Here is a 16,002-nt window from a genome sequence, read left to right on the forward strand (position 1 = left end):
CCCCACCTGCCCTGAATGACAGGTCGCCACTGACCACGATGCAAAGGCTTATCAAAGTAGTGCAGTGGAGGTGTATGCCGCGGCCTTATCAATTAATAATGCTGACGGCACAGATCAGAATGTTTAGCTTAAAAGGTTGATAAACTATTATTTCCTCACATTTTAAGTGCAACAATCTGTCCACAGTGGTTGGCCTACATGGAAATTGATCTTAAAATGCAATGACTATCATAGGTTGCTAATATAACTAGGATAATGCCTTTGGCTGCTAAACAATGAAAAAAAGTTAATTTGAAACCAATAGAACAGCAGAGTGCGTTTGAGGAAGTTTTTATAAAATAATTGCCTCCACGTTTCTATGCTGGGACTTTTAGCTATAGGCTAATTTGAAGCAAAGTAAGACATGCCTCATAATATGAAGTAAAATGTCCAGGTTTTAAACAAGTAGGCCTAAGGTAAAGGAACAATATAGTGAAGCTAATGAAAGGCCTAATGTCTTCTGGTAAATGGAAAGGCCTTCCCAAAAACCTTCTTAATTAAATGTTAACTACAAAGTAGCTTATGCCTACCTGGCAGAATCATATCATGATTATTTGCATCAATCCATTGGTCATTTGTTTTTCCAACTCCATCTCATATGTGCTACAGAAACACTGCTAACCAAACAACAGTGCTAGCTGCCTGCACAGTTGAATTAAAGGGTAACTACATTCAAAACCCCAAATGTCTTCGATTTTTCCCAGCCCTCAAAGGTGTTCTCCTAAAGTGGTTTAAGCGTTGTTGTGGACTTAGAACATCCAATTTTTTTGTGAACCTTGTGCAATTGACTCAGTTGACAGCCTAATTGATCTATTTCAACAGTAGGCCTACTATTAGTCTACTTCCACAGTATGGCTTGGGTTGGCCTGACTGTGAAAGACCAACATGTGATTTATAATTTTTGGTCATTCAAAATGTCACTGTTTGTCACAGAATTAGTTTGGCAAAATTACAGTATACCCACTTCTCCATGTCCACCACTGCCTGGGTGTATGCATCTACTGCTGTCAGTGCATCAATCTCAGCCAGTCATCTCTGCCTTGGAAAAATGTCAGTGTTCTCATAGAACCACCGCATGTACTGTATACACCCGTTTTCAAGTCCATTCTTTCATTTTTCATGCGGCTGACATGTGGTAATGATAATGTTGTAAAAGCCTACAGTTTTCTTGACATTTTTTAAAAACTTTTGTGATAGGCTCATGTTTTACCAGTACAGTGTACCCCCACTATAGATCTTGCCGGGACACCGTACCAGCTTCATTTCACCCCTGCTATAAACAAAAAAAAAACATAAAATGCTTTGCTTTTCAAACGATAACGGAGACAGCGGTCATTTAGCTGACCAATAACAGTCATCCAAAATTCCAGGACCGTCACAGCCCTTTACAGGTCCACTGAAGGGACTGAGGTCTCCCTCTGATTTGCATGGCAGAGCTTTAGGGGAGTAATTGTGCTGATTCTGTACACATCACTAGTGTGGTCTGGTCTGGAGGGGGGCACAGGGTCCCAGTCCCACAGCCCTTCACTCTGCCAACACCACTGAGGCCTGTAAACTGTCCAACAGTATGGAACCCTATCCAGCCCAGTCCCAACACTAAGTCAGAACTCGGATGACAGCAACCACTATTCCAATACAATGAAGCCCAAAAGCTTCTCTCACCCGTCAGTTAGGCATCTACTGTAGCTATACACTGATTATACAAAACATTACAAACACCTCTTTCCATGACACTGACCAGGTGAAAGCTACGATCCCTTATTGTCACCTGTTAAATCCACTTCAATTAGTATAGCTGAGATGTGACATTTAAGCCTTGAGACATGGATTGTGTATGTGTGCCATTCAGAGGGTGAATGGTCAAGACAAAAGATTGAAGTGCATTTGAACTGGGTGTGGTAGTAGGTGCCAGGCGCATCGGTTTGTGTCAAGAACTGCAACCCTGCTGGGTTTTTCACAGTATAGTTTCTGGGTGTGTATCAAGAATGATCCACCACCCAAAGAACTATGGGACGCATTGGAGTCAACATGTGCCAGTATCCCTGTGGAACATTTGACACCTTGTAGAGTCCATGCTAGGAAGGTGTTCTTAATATTTTGTACACCGTAGTCACATTACAGAAAAATACATGCTCTGGTCTCCAATAGTGAAATGACACCCCTGGTGGCCACGAGTGGAGTCAATTTAAATCAGAGCTGGTCAAGTATTAAGAGGTTTTACTTCTTACAACTGAAGTGGAGGGAAAAAATGAAAATTAACCTGGAGACCTTGATTCAGCAACAATGTGTGAAAGTATGCATAGATGGCTATTCATCACAGCGCTTTGGACAAGTGGGCAATGCAGAGGCAAAGAGGTTTTAAATTGAAAACCATAACGCTCATTAGACCAACACTCAGCATAAAGGGCAATCAGAAGTTGCATTAGCCACAAGAGGGTGCCTGAACAAAATTACATCTGTAAATTGATTAGACTAAATAGAGTAACTGATATTGTATAAATGCATATTCAGTCCAGTTGAAATCCACTGTGCTTAAAAGTACAATGTATCTGGTACAATCAGGACACAGTTAACAGTAGGAAGGCATTAAATAAAATACTGTAGTTTACCAATTTTTCTCAACAATAATTATTTTAACAGTACAATAGTAGCTACCGGGAAAATGATCACAGAGCAATAATTATTGCATGTAATACATTACCCCAACAACTATAAAACATGTGAATCTTAAATTACACTTTAGAATAGAGTCAATAAAGAGGACAACTCAGTTTGATCAATGTACAAAAAAACATTTATTTCAGTATGAAGTGCTTCAAAACCAACATGTCTTCAGGAAAAAGCTAGACAGATATTGAAAAAAAAAAATACCTTTCTCCCTTATTCTCTATATGAAAAGGAGGCATGTTCTGCCCAGCCAGACCGTACGGAATGGTGTTCCTATCACCTGTGAATGATTGCCAAATCACTAAAGCTCACACAGCGTGATTACACACATGGGACACAGAGTGGGCCTTCCCCAGGCAGCCAGCCAGCTGCACCGCACAGCTCCACCTCTACTGTACATCTAGGACCACCAGTGGAAAGGAGGAGGAAGGGTAGGAGAAGGGGCCAGGGTGGGGGGGTTGTGTTACAGTGGGTAGGCAGGGCTGACATTAGGCCCCCTGGATCAGGCCTGTGCTAGCCTCTCGATGACTCTCCTGTACTCGGCCAGCAGTTCCTGGTAGCTCTTCTCCAGCTCCTCCTGTTGCAGCGCCGTGTCCATCTGACTGATGTGGGATGCCAGCTCCTCTGGCCGCAGACACTTCATCATCTTGGTCATCTCCCGCTGGTTTTTCTAAGTACACACACAAGAAAATCCGCTGGTTAATGCACAGCGTGTGTGTGAAATCCATTGGCCACTCCACCCCCCCCCCCCCCAAGACTTTGTATAATTAGCTTGTGTTAACCATGTTTTTTGGGGGGGGGGGAGAGAACATTATTCTGTAATCGAGTCTGCATGAGTGCTGACAGATTCTGGACATGGACCAAGATTCCTCATTCGTGTATTTTGGGGACGTTGCAACAACAACAAAAAGCATGTGTACACACACGGGCGGGCACACACCCTCTCTCTCTGGGGAATGGGGGATAAGAGAAGCAAGAGGTGAGCAGAAACGTGTAATCCTCCACACATTCAATGAGAGATGGGCTCGCTACAAACCAAACCTCCACAGGAACTCCCTGCTGCATCTGGCCACCAGATCTCTCCACTCCACAGTCTACAAAGGAATTTCTACTTCCTTTTCCCGCCACACTTTCTTCCTCATTGGCCTTTTGCCCAAGATGTGCGGTTACACTGCTGACAGCAATCCTCTAACGGTTGCTATGCTGGGTTTCAATAAGACACTCAACAATTACATGTCATGGAACATGCATAATAGGTAAATCAATGTTATCCTGTCAATACAAAATGAGTTACAGTTTGTTTAAATCAGATTTCAAAAGCACAGTAACAGTGCTGATATGAAACATGTGCCATTTGGCAAGCAGCTTCTCTAACTGCTTGAATGTGTGATGTCAGCAACCTACTTCCACCTAAATTACACCCCCCCCCTTCAATGACATGCAAATCCTGCATAATGAAACTGCCCTGAATGGAACTGAATCCTGGGGTAACACTACCATGGACTCCTGCCGTGCTCCATTGTATATCATATAATAAGCCTTTGGTACTCCAGACATTTTCCTGCAACTTGGGAATAATCGTTCTCCTGATGCTGGATAAAGTCATGCAACATAAGTAACAAGACTACATCTTGACAGGCAGTCCAATTCTGATCTTTTCCCACTAATTAGTGTTTTGACCAATCACATTAGAACATTTCACATTAGATCTTTTACAAAGCTGATCTGATTGGTTATAAGACCAATTAGTTAAAAAATAAAAATCAGAATTGGGGTGCCTGTCTAAACACAGCCGAAGTAGCTCTAAGCGGATAAAGTGCATGTCATATTTTTGGCCTCGTTCTCCGCCCTTTCTAAACCATGTATGTAAAGTCATAAGTTGTCAAACACTAAGCACTTGGAGAAGCGCTGTATAATCAATTATCAAATCAACTTGATTGATCCTGGTTAAATAGTGTGACTAACAGCCATTAACCACTGATGAAGCCCACAGGGAATTACACAGCCGTTAGCATTACACTGTACAGACAACCTGCTAACTCCATTGGACTAGAAACTAAAGTCCAAGGCGAACACTGCTGGAGGGAATGCATTTCACTGGAGAAGCTGCGGTCCTCTCTTATAAAACGTACCTTGGTCGGGGCAAATAGCCTCTTTTTGACTTCCAGACGGTAATCTCTTGCTTTCGTCTCATCGCTCATGTCCGTCACCCTCAGACGCAGGATTTCGTACACTCGTCGTGCGTGTTTCTGTAGGCGCAAAAACAGGACAGGGCTATTACTGCCTTTAAAAGAAACCGTAGTCGGTCTCCACGATCATCTAGAAAAGACTGAACCATTCCTTAGTAGAGCTATTAAGGACCTCCTGGTACAACAACAGTGCCTCGAGCTTCACATAAGAGCCGAGGCAGAGTTAGAAACAAGCATTTGGTCTTTCCACATCATGGGTAGAAAGCTGTGATAATCATCTACATGCAAGGGGGACACAGGAAACTAGTAAAATAAATTGGGACTAAGTGCAGTAAGAGAAATCAAGCAGGGGCCACTTTTGAAGTGAGTGCCCACTGGTTTAAATGGAATGGTACATTTTCCCCTCTAGGAATGGAGAGCCATGGGTTAATGACTGAATTTGTCCATTAATGGTTTTGTGAAAGTAAAAAAAAAAAGCCTTGTTATCCTCAGAAAGTGCAGTAATCAAACATATCCTCCTCTGGGCTCGGTGGATGAAGTTGCTGTTGACCTTGTTGATCTTAAATTTCTCCCTGGCCTCTGTGGCCATGTCGTCACTGAAGCCCAAGGGAAGCTTGTCTGTGGAGAATGATGGCAGTGTTTGGCAAAGCTTGACCAGAACGTAGTCTCTCAGCTTCACATAATTCTCTGAGGGGTCTTCAGCTGAAAAGAACAAGACGATAATTAAACAAGCTTGGGATTCCATTTAACACACACGTTGCATTAATATTTCAGTTCAGTGTATATCACATACAATTACATCAAATGTTAGGTATATTCAATATATACATTTTTAAACGGTTCACATTACCACACCAACACATCCAAGGCTACAGTTTTTAATAAGGGCTTATATTCAAGTCCCACTGACTCAGGACACAGGCAAATAATTACACCATTGTCAGACTATGATTGTGGCTGCATTTAACAAGCCCAGTACTGCTAAACCTGCTCAAATTTACATATCTCTAGCTTCCACTGGGTTTTTTGAAAGAATTCAGTGCAGAGCAACATGGAAAGGATTTAAAACCACATGGAACAAGAGCTCCTTCTAGCAGGAGTTGTCCCTCTATCTCCCCATTCAAAGTAGAGGGAAAAATAGACAAGAAAAATTTGGGTGCTCCTCTGGACAGGGGGGGCTGAGGTGCTTCTGTTATTAATTTCATTTGCCTATGCAAAGCAATTACACTGAACAAAAACACAACATGTAAAGTGTTGGTCCCATGTTTCATGAGCTGAAATATGTATATTTCATATGTATGTAATATACATATGTATGTATATTTGACCAGGTGCATATCTCAATTCCCAGTCATATGAAATCCATAGATTAGGGCCTAATATAACTCAGTCAAAACTTTGAAATTGTGGCATTTATATTTTTGTTCAGTATATTGGTGTGCAACTGCTTTGTATTTTATACTATGCAAATACATGCATGTAATTGTATGTGTGAAACTAGCACAGTTATAGCCTCCTCCCCAAATTGAAACATAAGATAATGTAAGTAACACAATTAGGTTAACACACACACACACACCTGTAATGTCCTGTACTTTGTGCAGATTGCAGTAGAACATGTGCACTGCCTCTAGCAGCTGGGCTCCATGACCCTCTCCTTGGAACGGCGGCAGGATCAGCATTTGGCTGTTCAGAAGGACACCAGGTCAACATACACAAAGACATGAAAGAACAGCTTCACAGACCTCTCAAACCTATCCCTTTTTCACTTCATATACATGGAAAAACCTTGTAAACGTGATTAAAATTGAAACATGACCACTGTTAAAGACTGAATGAAAAAAAATAAAAAAAATAAACACTTGACAGAATGATGTACTAATTAAGCGAAAATTGAGGGAGCAATTTTTCACTTGATTATAAGAAACGTAACAAATTGTTATCATGTCCATCAATCCAAATGCTTATTTACAGCCAAAAGCCCCCCCCCCAAGACACTGATCATTTGGTTGGATACATAAGCCAGTAATTTGGGATTTTTTGTAGGACAAGGGAGACCGAAATGTATAATTTTCCTCTGGTTTTTGGTACAAAAGAATGGGAAGGCACGTGCGCCCCTAGCAATTACCTCACACGTGGTCGGGTTTTGTCTGGATACACATAGTAATTATAAACTGTCATGTAGCCAACAGTTGCGAAGAGCGTCTCCCCATCCTTATTGTACTTCTCAAATCTGCAGATAAAACACAAAGACAAGCGGGTCAATTCCAGGCACACTCCCAGGCCGTGGCCATTTTCTCCTCTCCATTCTCGGGGTGCCCTTTTTCAGTGTCCACATGCTGGAGCAGCCAGGCCGTCCCGATCCGTACACCTGCTGCAACCGGAATACATTATGCACTTAATTGGAGGACTGCAATTTAGAAGAGGAGAAGGGGCTAGACGGGGGAAATCGAGGCCCTCCACATCACTTCAGTCCATTTGCCCATTGTCAGTCTTAATAGTTGGTTGGTTAAAGAAAACACTGGCAGAGGCTCTTTTTACTGTTTTAAATGTCCTTCAGTGTTTCAAAAGACAACAGTGTTCAATTCAGCTCTTGCCCCAAAACATTTACATTAATTTTTTTTACAAAAGAGGTTTGAACACAAAGGCGACTCTTGCCAGATCAAGAATTCTCAAATGGCCAGGGAAAATATAAATCAAACTGGTTGGATAAATTGGTGGCGAGCGCCTCAAAAAGGAGCCCATTGTTTCTCAACGAGACAACGAAGGGTTCGAGGGAGAGTGACATTGGCTAAGGAGGGCGAACACTCACACGAGAAAGAAGTCCCAACGATCGTCGTCCACATCGATGAAGCTGGCCGTCTCAATGAACCACATGAGGAAGGTCTGCAGGCGTTTGTGGTACTCTCGGAATCCCGGGCACGACACGTCCACCTAGGGAACACAACACATGGAGAAGGTACAAGGACAATCAAAGTCATGATAAATAAACACTGAAATAATCTGCAAGTCGTACAGTAGGCATGGAAAGCACTAATATCTGTTGGCCTGTACAACAACCTAATGTTTTTGTATATTGTAAGAGCAAGGACTAGCATGTGAACCTTGTGAATCTGGTAGGTAAAGTCTTCTCCCTCCTCCACATTGTGGACATTGTATGTGTGAAGCAGGGTGCCGAAGGGTTTGAAGTTGGTCTCCTTCTCCAACAATGAGGTGAAGTCGTCCGTGTTGCAGCTGAACCCAGCGGGGATGATCTCCCGGATCTTCCCTTCAACATCATCAGGCTGCAGGAAGGAAAGAAAGAGGGTTTAGTAGAACAACAAAATCACAGCATCTTGTATATGGAAAAGTAGCCTGGTATTTTATATGCATTGCTCCATTTCTGTTCAAAAGTGTGATTACCAACAAGATACGTTTTTGCTAGGGAGGTCATTTACAATCTTATCACCTTCCAACATACATTTGAAATAACCCCATTTCTTCAACATTTAGCATAGGTCTTTATAACAGTCGTTTCCCCAGAGTACAATGTGTTTGTTCTTTGATATAGTGTCATCATATCGATAACAAAAAAATGGCCAAGGTTTTTATTACATTTTTTTTATACCAACTATACTATAGACTAGACAATAATCAGGAAGTGTGTGGACATTTTTCCATTTTCCTCTTCCATATGTAATCACTAACAAGACCTAAAAAAAACAAGGTCCTATTGTTCTGTAATTAGGCTATGCTCCAGCCCTGATTGACAGAGAACACAAGGAATTAAAGTGGAAGAATACATATTTTGTGCCACAAAAAGGAGAACCATTAGGCAATTAAGATTGTCAGCTGAGCAGAGACAAGCACCCCCCCCCCAACCCCTTGGTGAAAGAGCACTTAATTGAATAAATTTACTACTTATGTTAAACCATGAATATTTTATGAAGTCCCCACAATAACGTATTTCTGCTTCTCACTGGGCAATAAAATGTAATGAATTGATCTCAACTTAAAAAAGCCTTGGGCATCCATAATAGAGGCCTTTCCTCTAATCCTGACAAACTCAATCAAATGAATTTGCCCCCACGTTTCAAAGAGCCTGGCAGACAAAGGGCCCCTCCCCCTGGACTTTTTACTCACTAGAATGTGAGCTTGGTTCAGCTGTGATGTTTGCATTGTATCCATTTCCACAAGGATTGACATGAGAACACCTTGTATTAACTTGCTAAGCAGCCCTTTCACACCATTTACATACGTGATGGGTATTACTTCTGTACAGAGACCCTTGCTGCTCGCCATTGAAAACAGGGAAATTAAGAAGGCCTGAACAAAATGCACTACAAAAGGCAAATAGAACACAGTGCTAATTCCTCTCCTTTCAGACATCAGCTAATATCCAACTGGAAGTAATGCACCTGCAGCTGAATGAACAATTACAATGGTGAAGTGGCAACTGCATTTCTCAAGAACAAGGAGCTGAAATAAAAAGACCATGGACAAACAAGTCATATTGTCCAAGGCACTCTCCTATATACTAGATATTAAATTACACAATCCTGCATAAAAGAAGCCATAGTTTGGTATAGATGACGTAACAACGCATCTTTAGAACATTTTGTTTAATCTGAAAGCCTTTTATCGCCGGGATATAATTGACCATGTGTACACATCTTATTTAGAGTAGTCAACATGTTGGAGGTAAAAAGGCTGATAACGTGATCCGATTTAGTGTTCTATATATAGATTTTCTTTTAAACAATTCTTGGACTTCACCCTTATACGTGTCGCTAAAGAGGAAATACATTAAATTAGATCACACTCGGGGCCCAGAGAGGCACTAACTATTTTGCTAACGAACTTTTAAACGTTTTTTTCCTCCTCGCTTTCTGCTTAGAGAGAAGCTTTGAGAAAAGTTATAGATCTAACAAATTACCTTTTGTTGGATTCTTTTCCATTCAAAATAATCATTGCCAATGACGTCGGCCTCAAACATAATCTACATATGGCCATAAAAACCCTGACCAGACATTTGTACGTGTTACCTATACATTTTACATCTAGGCTAACAGACACCAACTGATTAATTTTTCTCTCCAGAGCTTCACTATTGATGCCCAGTATGAAACAATGACTGAGAACGAAAATGATGTTTGACTGTGTGGAGTCCATCATTATAGCATTTGGCTGGTTTAGAGTTAAGGTGATCTCTGACAAGTCTTCCATTGGAGTAGCAGCTGCATGCTGAACTCTGTCCCACAGCACCCATCCTCTCCAACTCCCACCAGCTGCACTACACCCAGCCACAGTGAGCACGCACTCACAGACAAGCACTTCAGATGCAGCCTGAACTCTACTGCTCCCTAACTCTCTACCTCACACCAGCTGCACTAAACCCTTAACGAGGTGGACACTCGTGGGTCAACGCTGGCCTGGCCTTTATCATCAGAAATTATTCAGCCTTGCTTTTACTTCCGAGTACTGTTTAGTATTTGGAACAGTATAGACAGTTTTGGATATACTGAAATAAGAAAACTACTAAGGAAAAAAGGTAGATAAGAAAAACATTTGCACTGATAACTGATCGGTGTCTAAAAATAGGATATTGCCACTGCTTTTCTTATATAGAATGCTACTACTGTCAATGCATTTCACACGTCAATGTGTGTCAATGCATTTCACGGGTCATCCGGGTTAGGTGACAGTTTGTCCTTAACTGACTTGACTGGTTAAATAAAAAGTAAAAAATAAAAAAACGTTACACCTAGAAATGTAGAAATGCTGTAATTATATAAGTTAACAACATTGTCTTCTTGATATTGTGTAATAATGAAAATCAGCCAACTCCATACAATGACTAAATTACAATATGTTAATGCAATGTTACTGCAGCAATTACATCAATGCTGTGTGTAAAGCCAGTGAAGGGTTATTGGCCATTACTTTATACAGAATAGCTGATGACCAAGAAGACTTTGGCAGAGGTTCCGAACTGTAGTTGGAGTTCATTCTATGCACCAAGTCCTTCAGTGATCTCCCTCCTGATAAAAACACACTTATGGGAAACACACCCTAACAGGATATATTCCATTTCCTGCAGCCTATCACAGAACCACTCAAATCAATGGCTGAGCCAACACCCCCCCCAGATCCAACTCTGATCCTTTCCTTTAGGGAGGGAGGGATAGGATTAGTGTACCAATGGCCCATGTGGCCTATGATAGACTGGGAGTGGTCTGACAAAACATGAGATCTCTTATCTGCTGCATAATACCACCACTAAGAGTGAGGTTCTGGATCACTCCAGAAGGCCCACAGAAACATGCACAAAGCAACCCAACGAAAAGGCTCACAAAACAGCTAAACTAAAGCAGGCTGGGAAACTGGACAAGTTTCAGAAGAGAAGATACTAGAAGGGTACTGAGGGTGGTTAGTCACCTGACCAGGAAAAACTATAGTCTATCATCACCAAGACCCAGAGTTTTCCCTGGTCAAGTCATGTGGTCGAGAAAACCTTATTCACAATATGATGGGGCCCCATCTCTGAATGCCTATAGTTTGACAGGACATCTCTTTTTTAGGTAATGGAGTCAGTGTCACCGCACTTGGCATAAGTAACAAAGGGCATCATTTCAAACAACTCTTACCTCTACACAGTCAAACTTTTCTGTGACTCTGGCTGAGTATTTCACTTTGAAGAGGGTGCTCAGGTTCCCAGCACTGTAGTACAGCTGAATCTGAAGGCCTTTGTATCCAAAAGCCACCTCGCTGAGAGAAAAAAAAGTGAATAAATATGTTAGCATTCACATAATCCTGTTATTAACGGTTTAGTCATGCAACCAGAACACAGGTGCAGAATTCACATGCAGATGACATTCACACAGACCTCAGGTTTGATATTCACACAGACCTCAGGGTTGAATCAGGTTTGATACTCACTCATCACCATAAAGCTGGTGGCTGTACTCTGGATGGAATGTCGTGCTTTCATCCTCCAAATCATCTGCGAAACGGACTGAGATAAATAGGTGTTGTTAATTCTGAGTTAGAGGGTGTTGTCAATAACCAGTCAACATAAAATATTGCATTATGAATATGAAACACTCAATGTGTAATCTACCAAACTACACATTCCAGCGAAAGTAGCTACTTTCTCTCAACATCAACAAAGCTAAATAAGTAGATGAATGAAACAAACCTAGTTTTAAGCTGATTGCTTCGTTGGTGTCACACTTATATTCTGCCAACTTCTTCTCCATTGGGTTCATCCCTACGGATCAAAACAAACCATTTCTAGCGTCTACATTTGCATCAATCTCCATTCTGATTTGAACACCAAGTGGTAAGTTTGCTAGTTAGCAGTAAAGCAAGGCAATAGATAGCAGGCCTATTCTTGTTTACAAAGTTAGCTAGATAGCTAGCTTGCCAGCCACTGGCGCTGCATAGCTAGCTAGTTAATCCACCTGCATTGAACATTGAGCTATTGAAGCGACAATAAACACACCATGGTGAAGCATTGCACAACACAGTCAGTCGCTAGCTAGCGTAATTTGCACACCAGTTAGTTACAAGCTATTGCTAACATGCAGTCAAATATATTCTTCTATATATGATGCAGTTCTACATTCATGATCTGGCTAGCTTGTGAATAGCCACACCATCATCACTGACTCAGCAAGCTGGCTAGCTAGGGCCAGAGCCTCTGGCTATGGCTAACAGTTAGCTGCCTAGCTAGCTTGTTTGTTTGCCATCTGGATTGCCTGTGACAGCAACATACCACGCCCTCGAAAACTCAACGAGGTAAGCACAGCTGTCATACAACTTGTAATACAAACCATTAGACAGGTTTTGTCCATTTAAATCATTTATATAACGTAATTGATGTAGCTATTACTTACCCGCCATTTCTGTACACTGTTGCATCTCTGTTGTCGTCAAAGGCCCGCGGAAAATACGCACCAAGAACTTCCTGTTTGCCTACGTATTTCCGCCGCATCTGGTGTATGCGGAAGAAATCCCTATATTTTATCATCGCGCTCTCCATCGATTTTTTAGCATACCCTTCCAGCGGGTGCTACAGTTTAACCACAAACGATTGCGCATCACCAATCGATGGAAAAAATAGAACACTTCTCTGTACACGTGTACAAGGTATTATTTTACTGATGAGAGGATTTGATGCTGTACCTGTGCTGGTGTTCTATTCTATGATATTCTAATCTTTTTTTTATTTTTTATTTTACATAAGCTACTGGTAGGCTAAAAATGTGAATCCTTTTAAAATATACAACTTCATTTCCCCCCACAATTTAACACGAACTATTAACTATTGTTGTTTATTTGATTTCCAAACGACCAACCTCCTCACACACACTAAAAGTTTAAATAAGATTTTAAAATTCCTCTGTGATTTACCTTTTATAGTACTCCCACAAAGAGAAAAAAAACATAAAGTGTACTGTCACGAAATAGCCTTAGAACTCCAAGAGGGAAGCACACTATGTTGTGGTAAACAAAATTGACCCTTTAAATGTCCCATTATGACAGTCCACCGCAGACTTAAATGAAGAATTTGAACCTTGAAAATTGTCTTTCAAAAAGTGGATTACAGTACAGTGATAGCTCAATAAAATAAACGGCCTCTCTGGGGGAGAGTGCATGGCTGAACACTGAACTGTGGTAATGCTGTGCTATCATCCCTGCCATGGCAATTCTGTCCTCCAGAAGCACCAATGACTGACCCACACAGTCATGTTTAAGCCACTATAATTTTACCCCTACCTACTACTCTGACAGCACTAGATTATCCCTTTCCTGCAACAACGCCTTTTACTCTCTTGCTATGTGTTAGGGTGTCAGTATGGAGGCAATACATGCAGCTTGATCTCTGACCTTTATGAAATATTTCTGGTGGAACCAGAATTGCCTTTCCTGAACTTTTGTCTAGAATTTGTGCAATGTGTAATGTGTAACTTGTTTGTGTCTGTTGATGAAAGACTGAAAGACTGAAAAACAGCTCCTATCTCCAGGCCATTTGACTGTTGAACAACCATCACACAATCTCCTATAGTAAGAGACAAATATAGACTCACAAATCACCCACACAAGCTCACGCATGCACACGCACACCCACACAAGCTCACACACACACGCAAACGCGCGCACACACACACACACACACACACACACACACACACACACACACACACACACACACACACACACACACACACACACACACACACACACACACACACACACACACACACACACACACACACACACACACACACACACACACACACACACACACACACACACACACACATACACACACCCAATCCGACTCCTGTACTCACATATACATTCACCCACATGCATACGCCCATACTCAGCCACTGCTGCTGTCCCATGTACAGAGGCATTAAGCAATGGACACTTCCCATTTCTTTTATACAGTTTTTCACACGGTGTATTCATATCTTCACATAGCTCATTCTAATATATCTACTACTGTACATTGCATTTTTGTTACACTGTTTATTTATACGCCGGATTCTTGATATAGCTCACTGTAATATATCTACTGCCGTATATTTCCTTCTTACTATATATTGTTGGTGTATATATTAGCAGAAATTGTATTTGGATTACTGATACAGTGCTATTTGGGTTGTTAATTGGATTTGTTTTGACATTCTTGATTTATTTTTTCTAGTTTTTGAATATTTATTATTTATGTACTTGTTTGACATTTTACTGCACGCTAGTAACACAAGTATTTTGCTGCACCCGTTATAACATCCGCTAAACTGTGTATGCAACCAATAAATGTTGATGTGATTTGTTGCAGCCTATTTGCGTTTGTGGGTAGACTGTGTTTCTCTTTTAAGCTTTATAGATTTTGTATCATTGTGGTAACAGAACATTATCATACAAAGCTTCTTCACAAAGCAGATAATAAAGTATGTTCTTATGCAATAAAAAAAAGCCGTGGATGGTTTTATGAGAAATCAAGTATTGGAACCAAAGAGAAAACAAGCCAGACAGTTGCCTTCTCAATTGTATTTATTCATGACATTTCAGATTCCAAGTGCACAAAATCCTTAAAATAATTTTTTATTCATCCCCTATAATAGTCCCTGGATACTGGGTGGACATGGGTAGTAATGCAACATTTGACCCTTGTGCACCTCACTGGAGCTCACATTTCAATAAGATGATAGAAAAGGTATAATACTTTTGGACAGCATAAATTGTAGAGGTTTTCACACAGTGGTCACCTTACACTTTGCGCACAGCTAGTGTAGCCTAGTAATCTGATGATTTGTTTTAGTTGAGCATGCATGCTATAAAATACGGTATCTGCAGGTTCAGATAGCCCACACAGTAGTGCATCATGTCCTTACATGACCACAGGAACCATGCCAGACTCTGCTGACAGCTAGCCTACTCCCATTGCACGACGCTTAAAAGACATCCTAAAAGACATGGTTATTTAGGTCTTCTTCAATATTGTCATGCTGTTATCCCAGAATCAAAAGTTACAGTAGCCAACCGCCTGCGCTGTTAGTCAACGTGACGTCACACCCAGCATGGCAGTCAAGGTGACTCTGCCAATATTAAAAAACAATTTAAAAAAAGACTCTGCCAATATTTCTTATCAGAAATGAGTATTACCTGTATTTAAGTTGTTTATTTCTATTGAATGAGAACTTAAGCTTATTGATGCGGAAGCATATATGGAGAGAGAATTGAGTTATGTTTACCTTGTTACAGCGTGTCGTTTACTGATCTAATGGAAGGTAATTCAGCTACTTAAAAAATATAACAAGTTTATTGCTGTGAAGGTCGAGTAGCCGGTTCAGTAATGATAATGGCAAAGGCGACTGTTGCTGCTGGCAGGGCTGATATTCAACTGTATACGAGTCCTGTGTTATTGCTTTTTCAAACATCGAAACTTCAGAGACAAGCAACCGATTACTCTCTGCAGTAATGATTTTATTATATTGTAGCCAATGCAGAGTCGTTGCGCCCTATGTCATTCTCATACTCTCATTGCATTACCAGATTCATCAGGGTTTGGCATTGATGACTCCAACTGTATGTTTTAGGTCTTCAAAAGTGT

The 16,002-nt window shown here is 41.0% G+C and overlaps 1 protein-coding gene across 1 annotated transcript; it reads right to left on the reverse strand.

The window, feature by feature from the left end:
• Positions 1–2,810: 2,810 nt before the first annotated feature.
• Positions 2,811–12,886, reverse strand: hat1 (histone acetyltransferase 1). Its single transcript, XM_071355777.1, has 11 exons — positions 12,773–12,886; positions 12,073–12,144; positions 11,814–11,889; positions 11,522–11,642; positions 8,000–8,179; positions 7,708–7,829; positions 7,024–7,128; positions 6,475–6,581; positions 5,446–5,597; positions 4,839–4,955; positions 2,811–3,376 (listed from the first exon to the last, which is right to left on the reverse strand). The coding sequence occupies exons 1-11, from the start codon at positions 12,795–12,797 to the stop codon at positions 3,209–3,211; spliced, it is 1,245 nt and encodes a 414-aa protein (XP_071211878.1). The 5' UTR covers positions 12,798–12,886; the 3' UTR covers positions 2,811–3,208.
• Positions 12,887–16,002: the final 3,116 nt, after the last annotated feature.

The sequence above is a fragment of the Salvelinus alpinus genome, chromosome 20, assembly GCF_045679555.1.
Source record: "Salvelinus alpinus chromosome 20, SLU_Salpinus.1, whole genome shotgun sequence".
NCBI lineage: Eukaryota > Metazoa > Chordata > Actinopteri > Salmoniformes > Salmonidae > Salvelinus > Salvelinus alpinus.

What these genes read in the sequence shown, in the direction of transcription:
- hat1 (XM_071355777.1), bottom strand. Translation starts at nt 12,797, where the DNA reads ATGCAACAGTGTACAGAAATGGCGG. An exon ending in ACAGTGTACAGAAATGGCGG is followed by an intron (nt 12,145 to 12,772) that starts GTAAGTAATAGC and finishes TTTGATCCGTAG; the next exon opens with GGATGAACCCAATGGAGAAG. An exon ending in CGTTGGGACTTCTTTCTCGT is followed by an intron (nt 7,129 to 7,707) that starts GTGAGTGTTCGC and finishes TTTTATCTGCAG; the next exon opens with ATTTGAGAAGTACAATAAGG.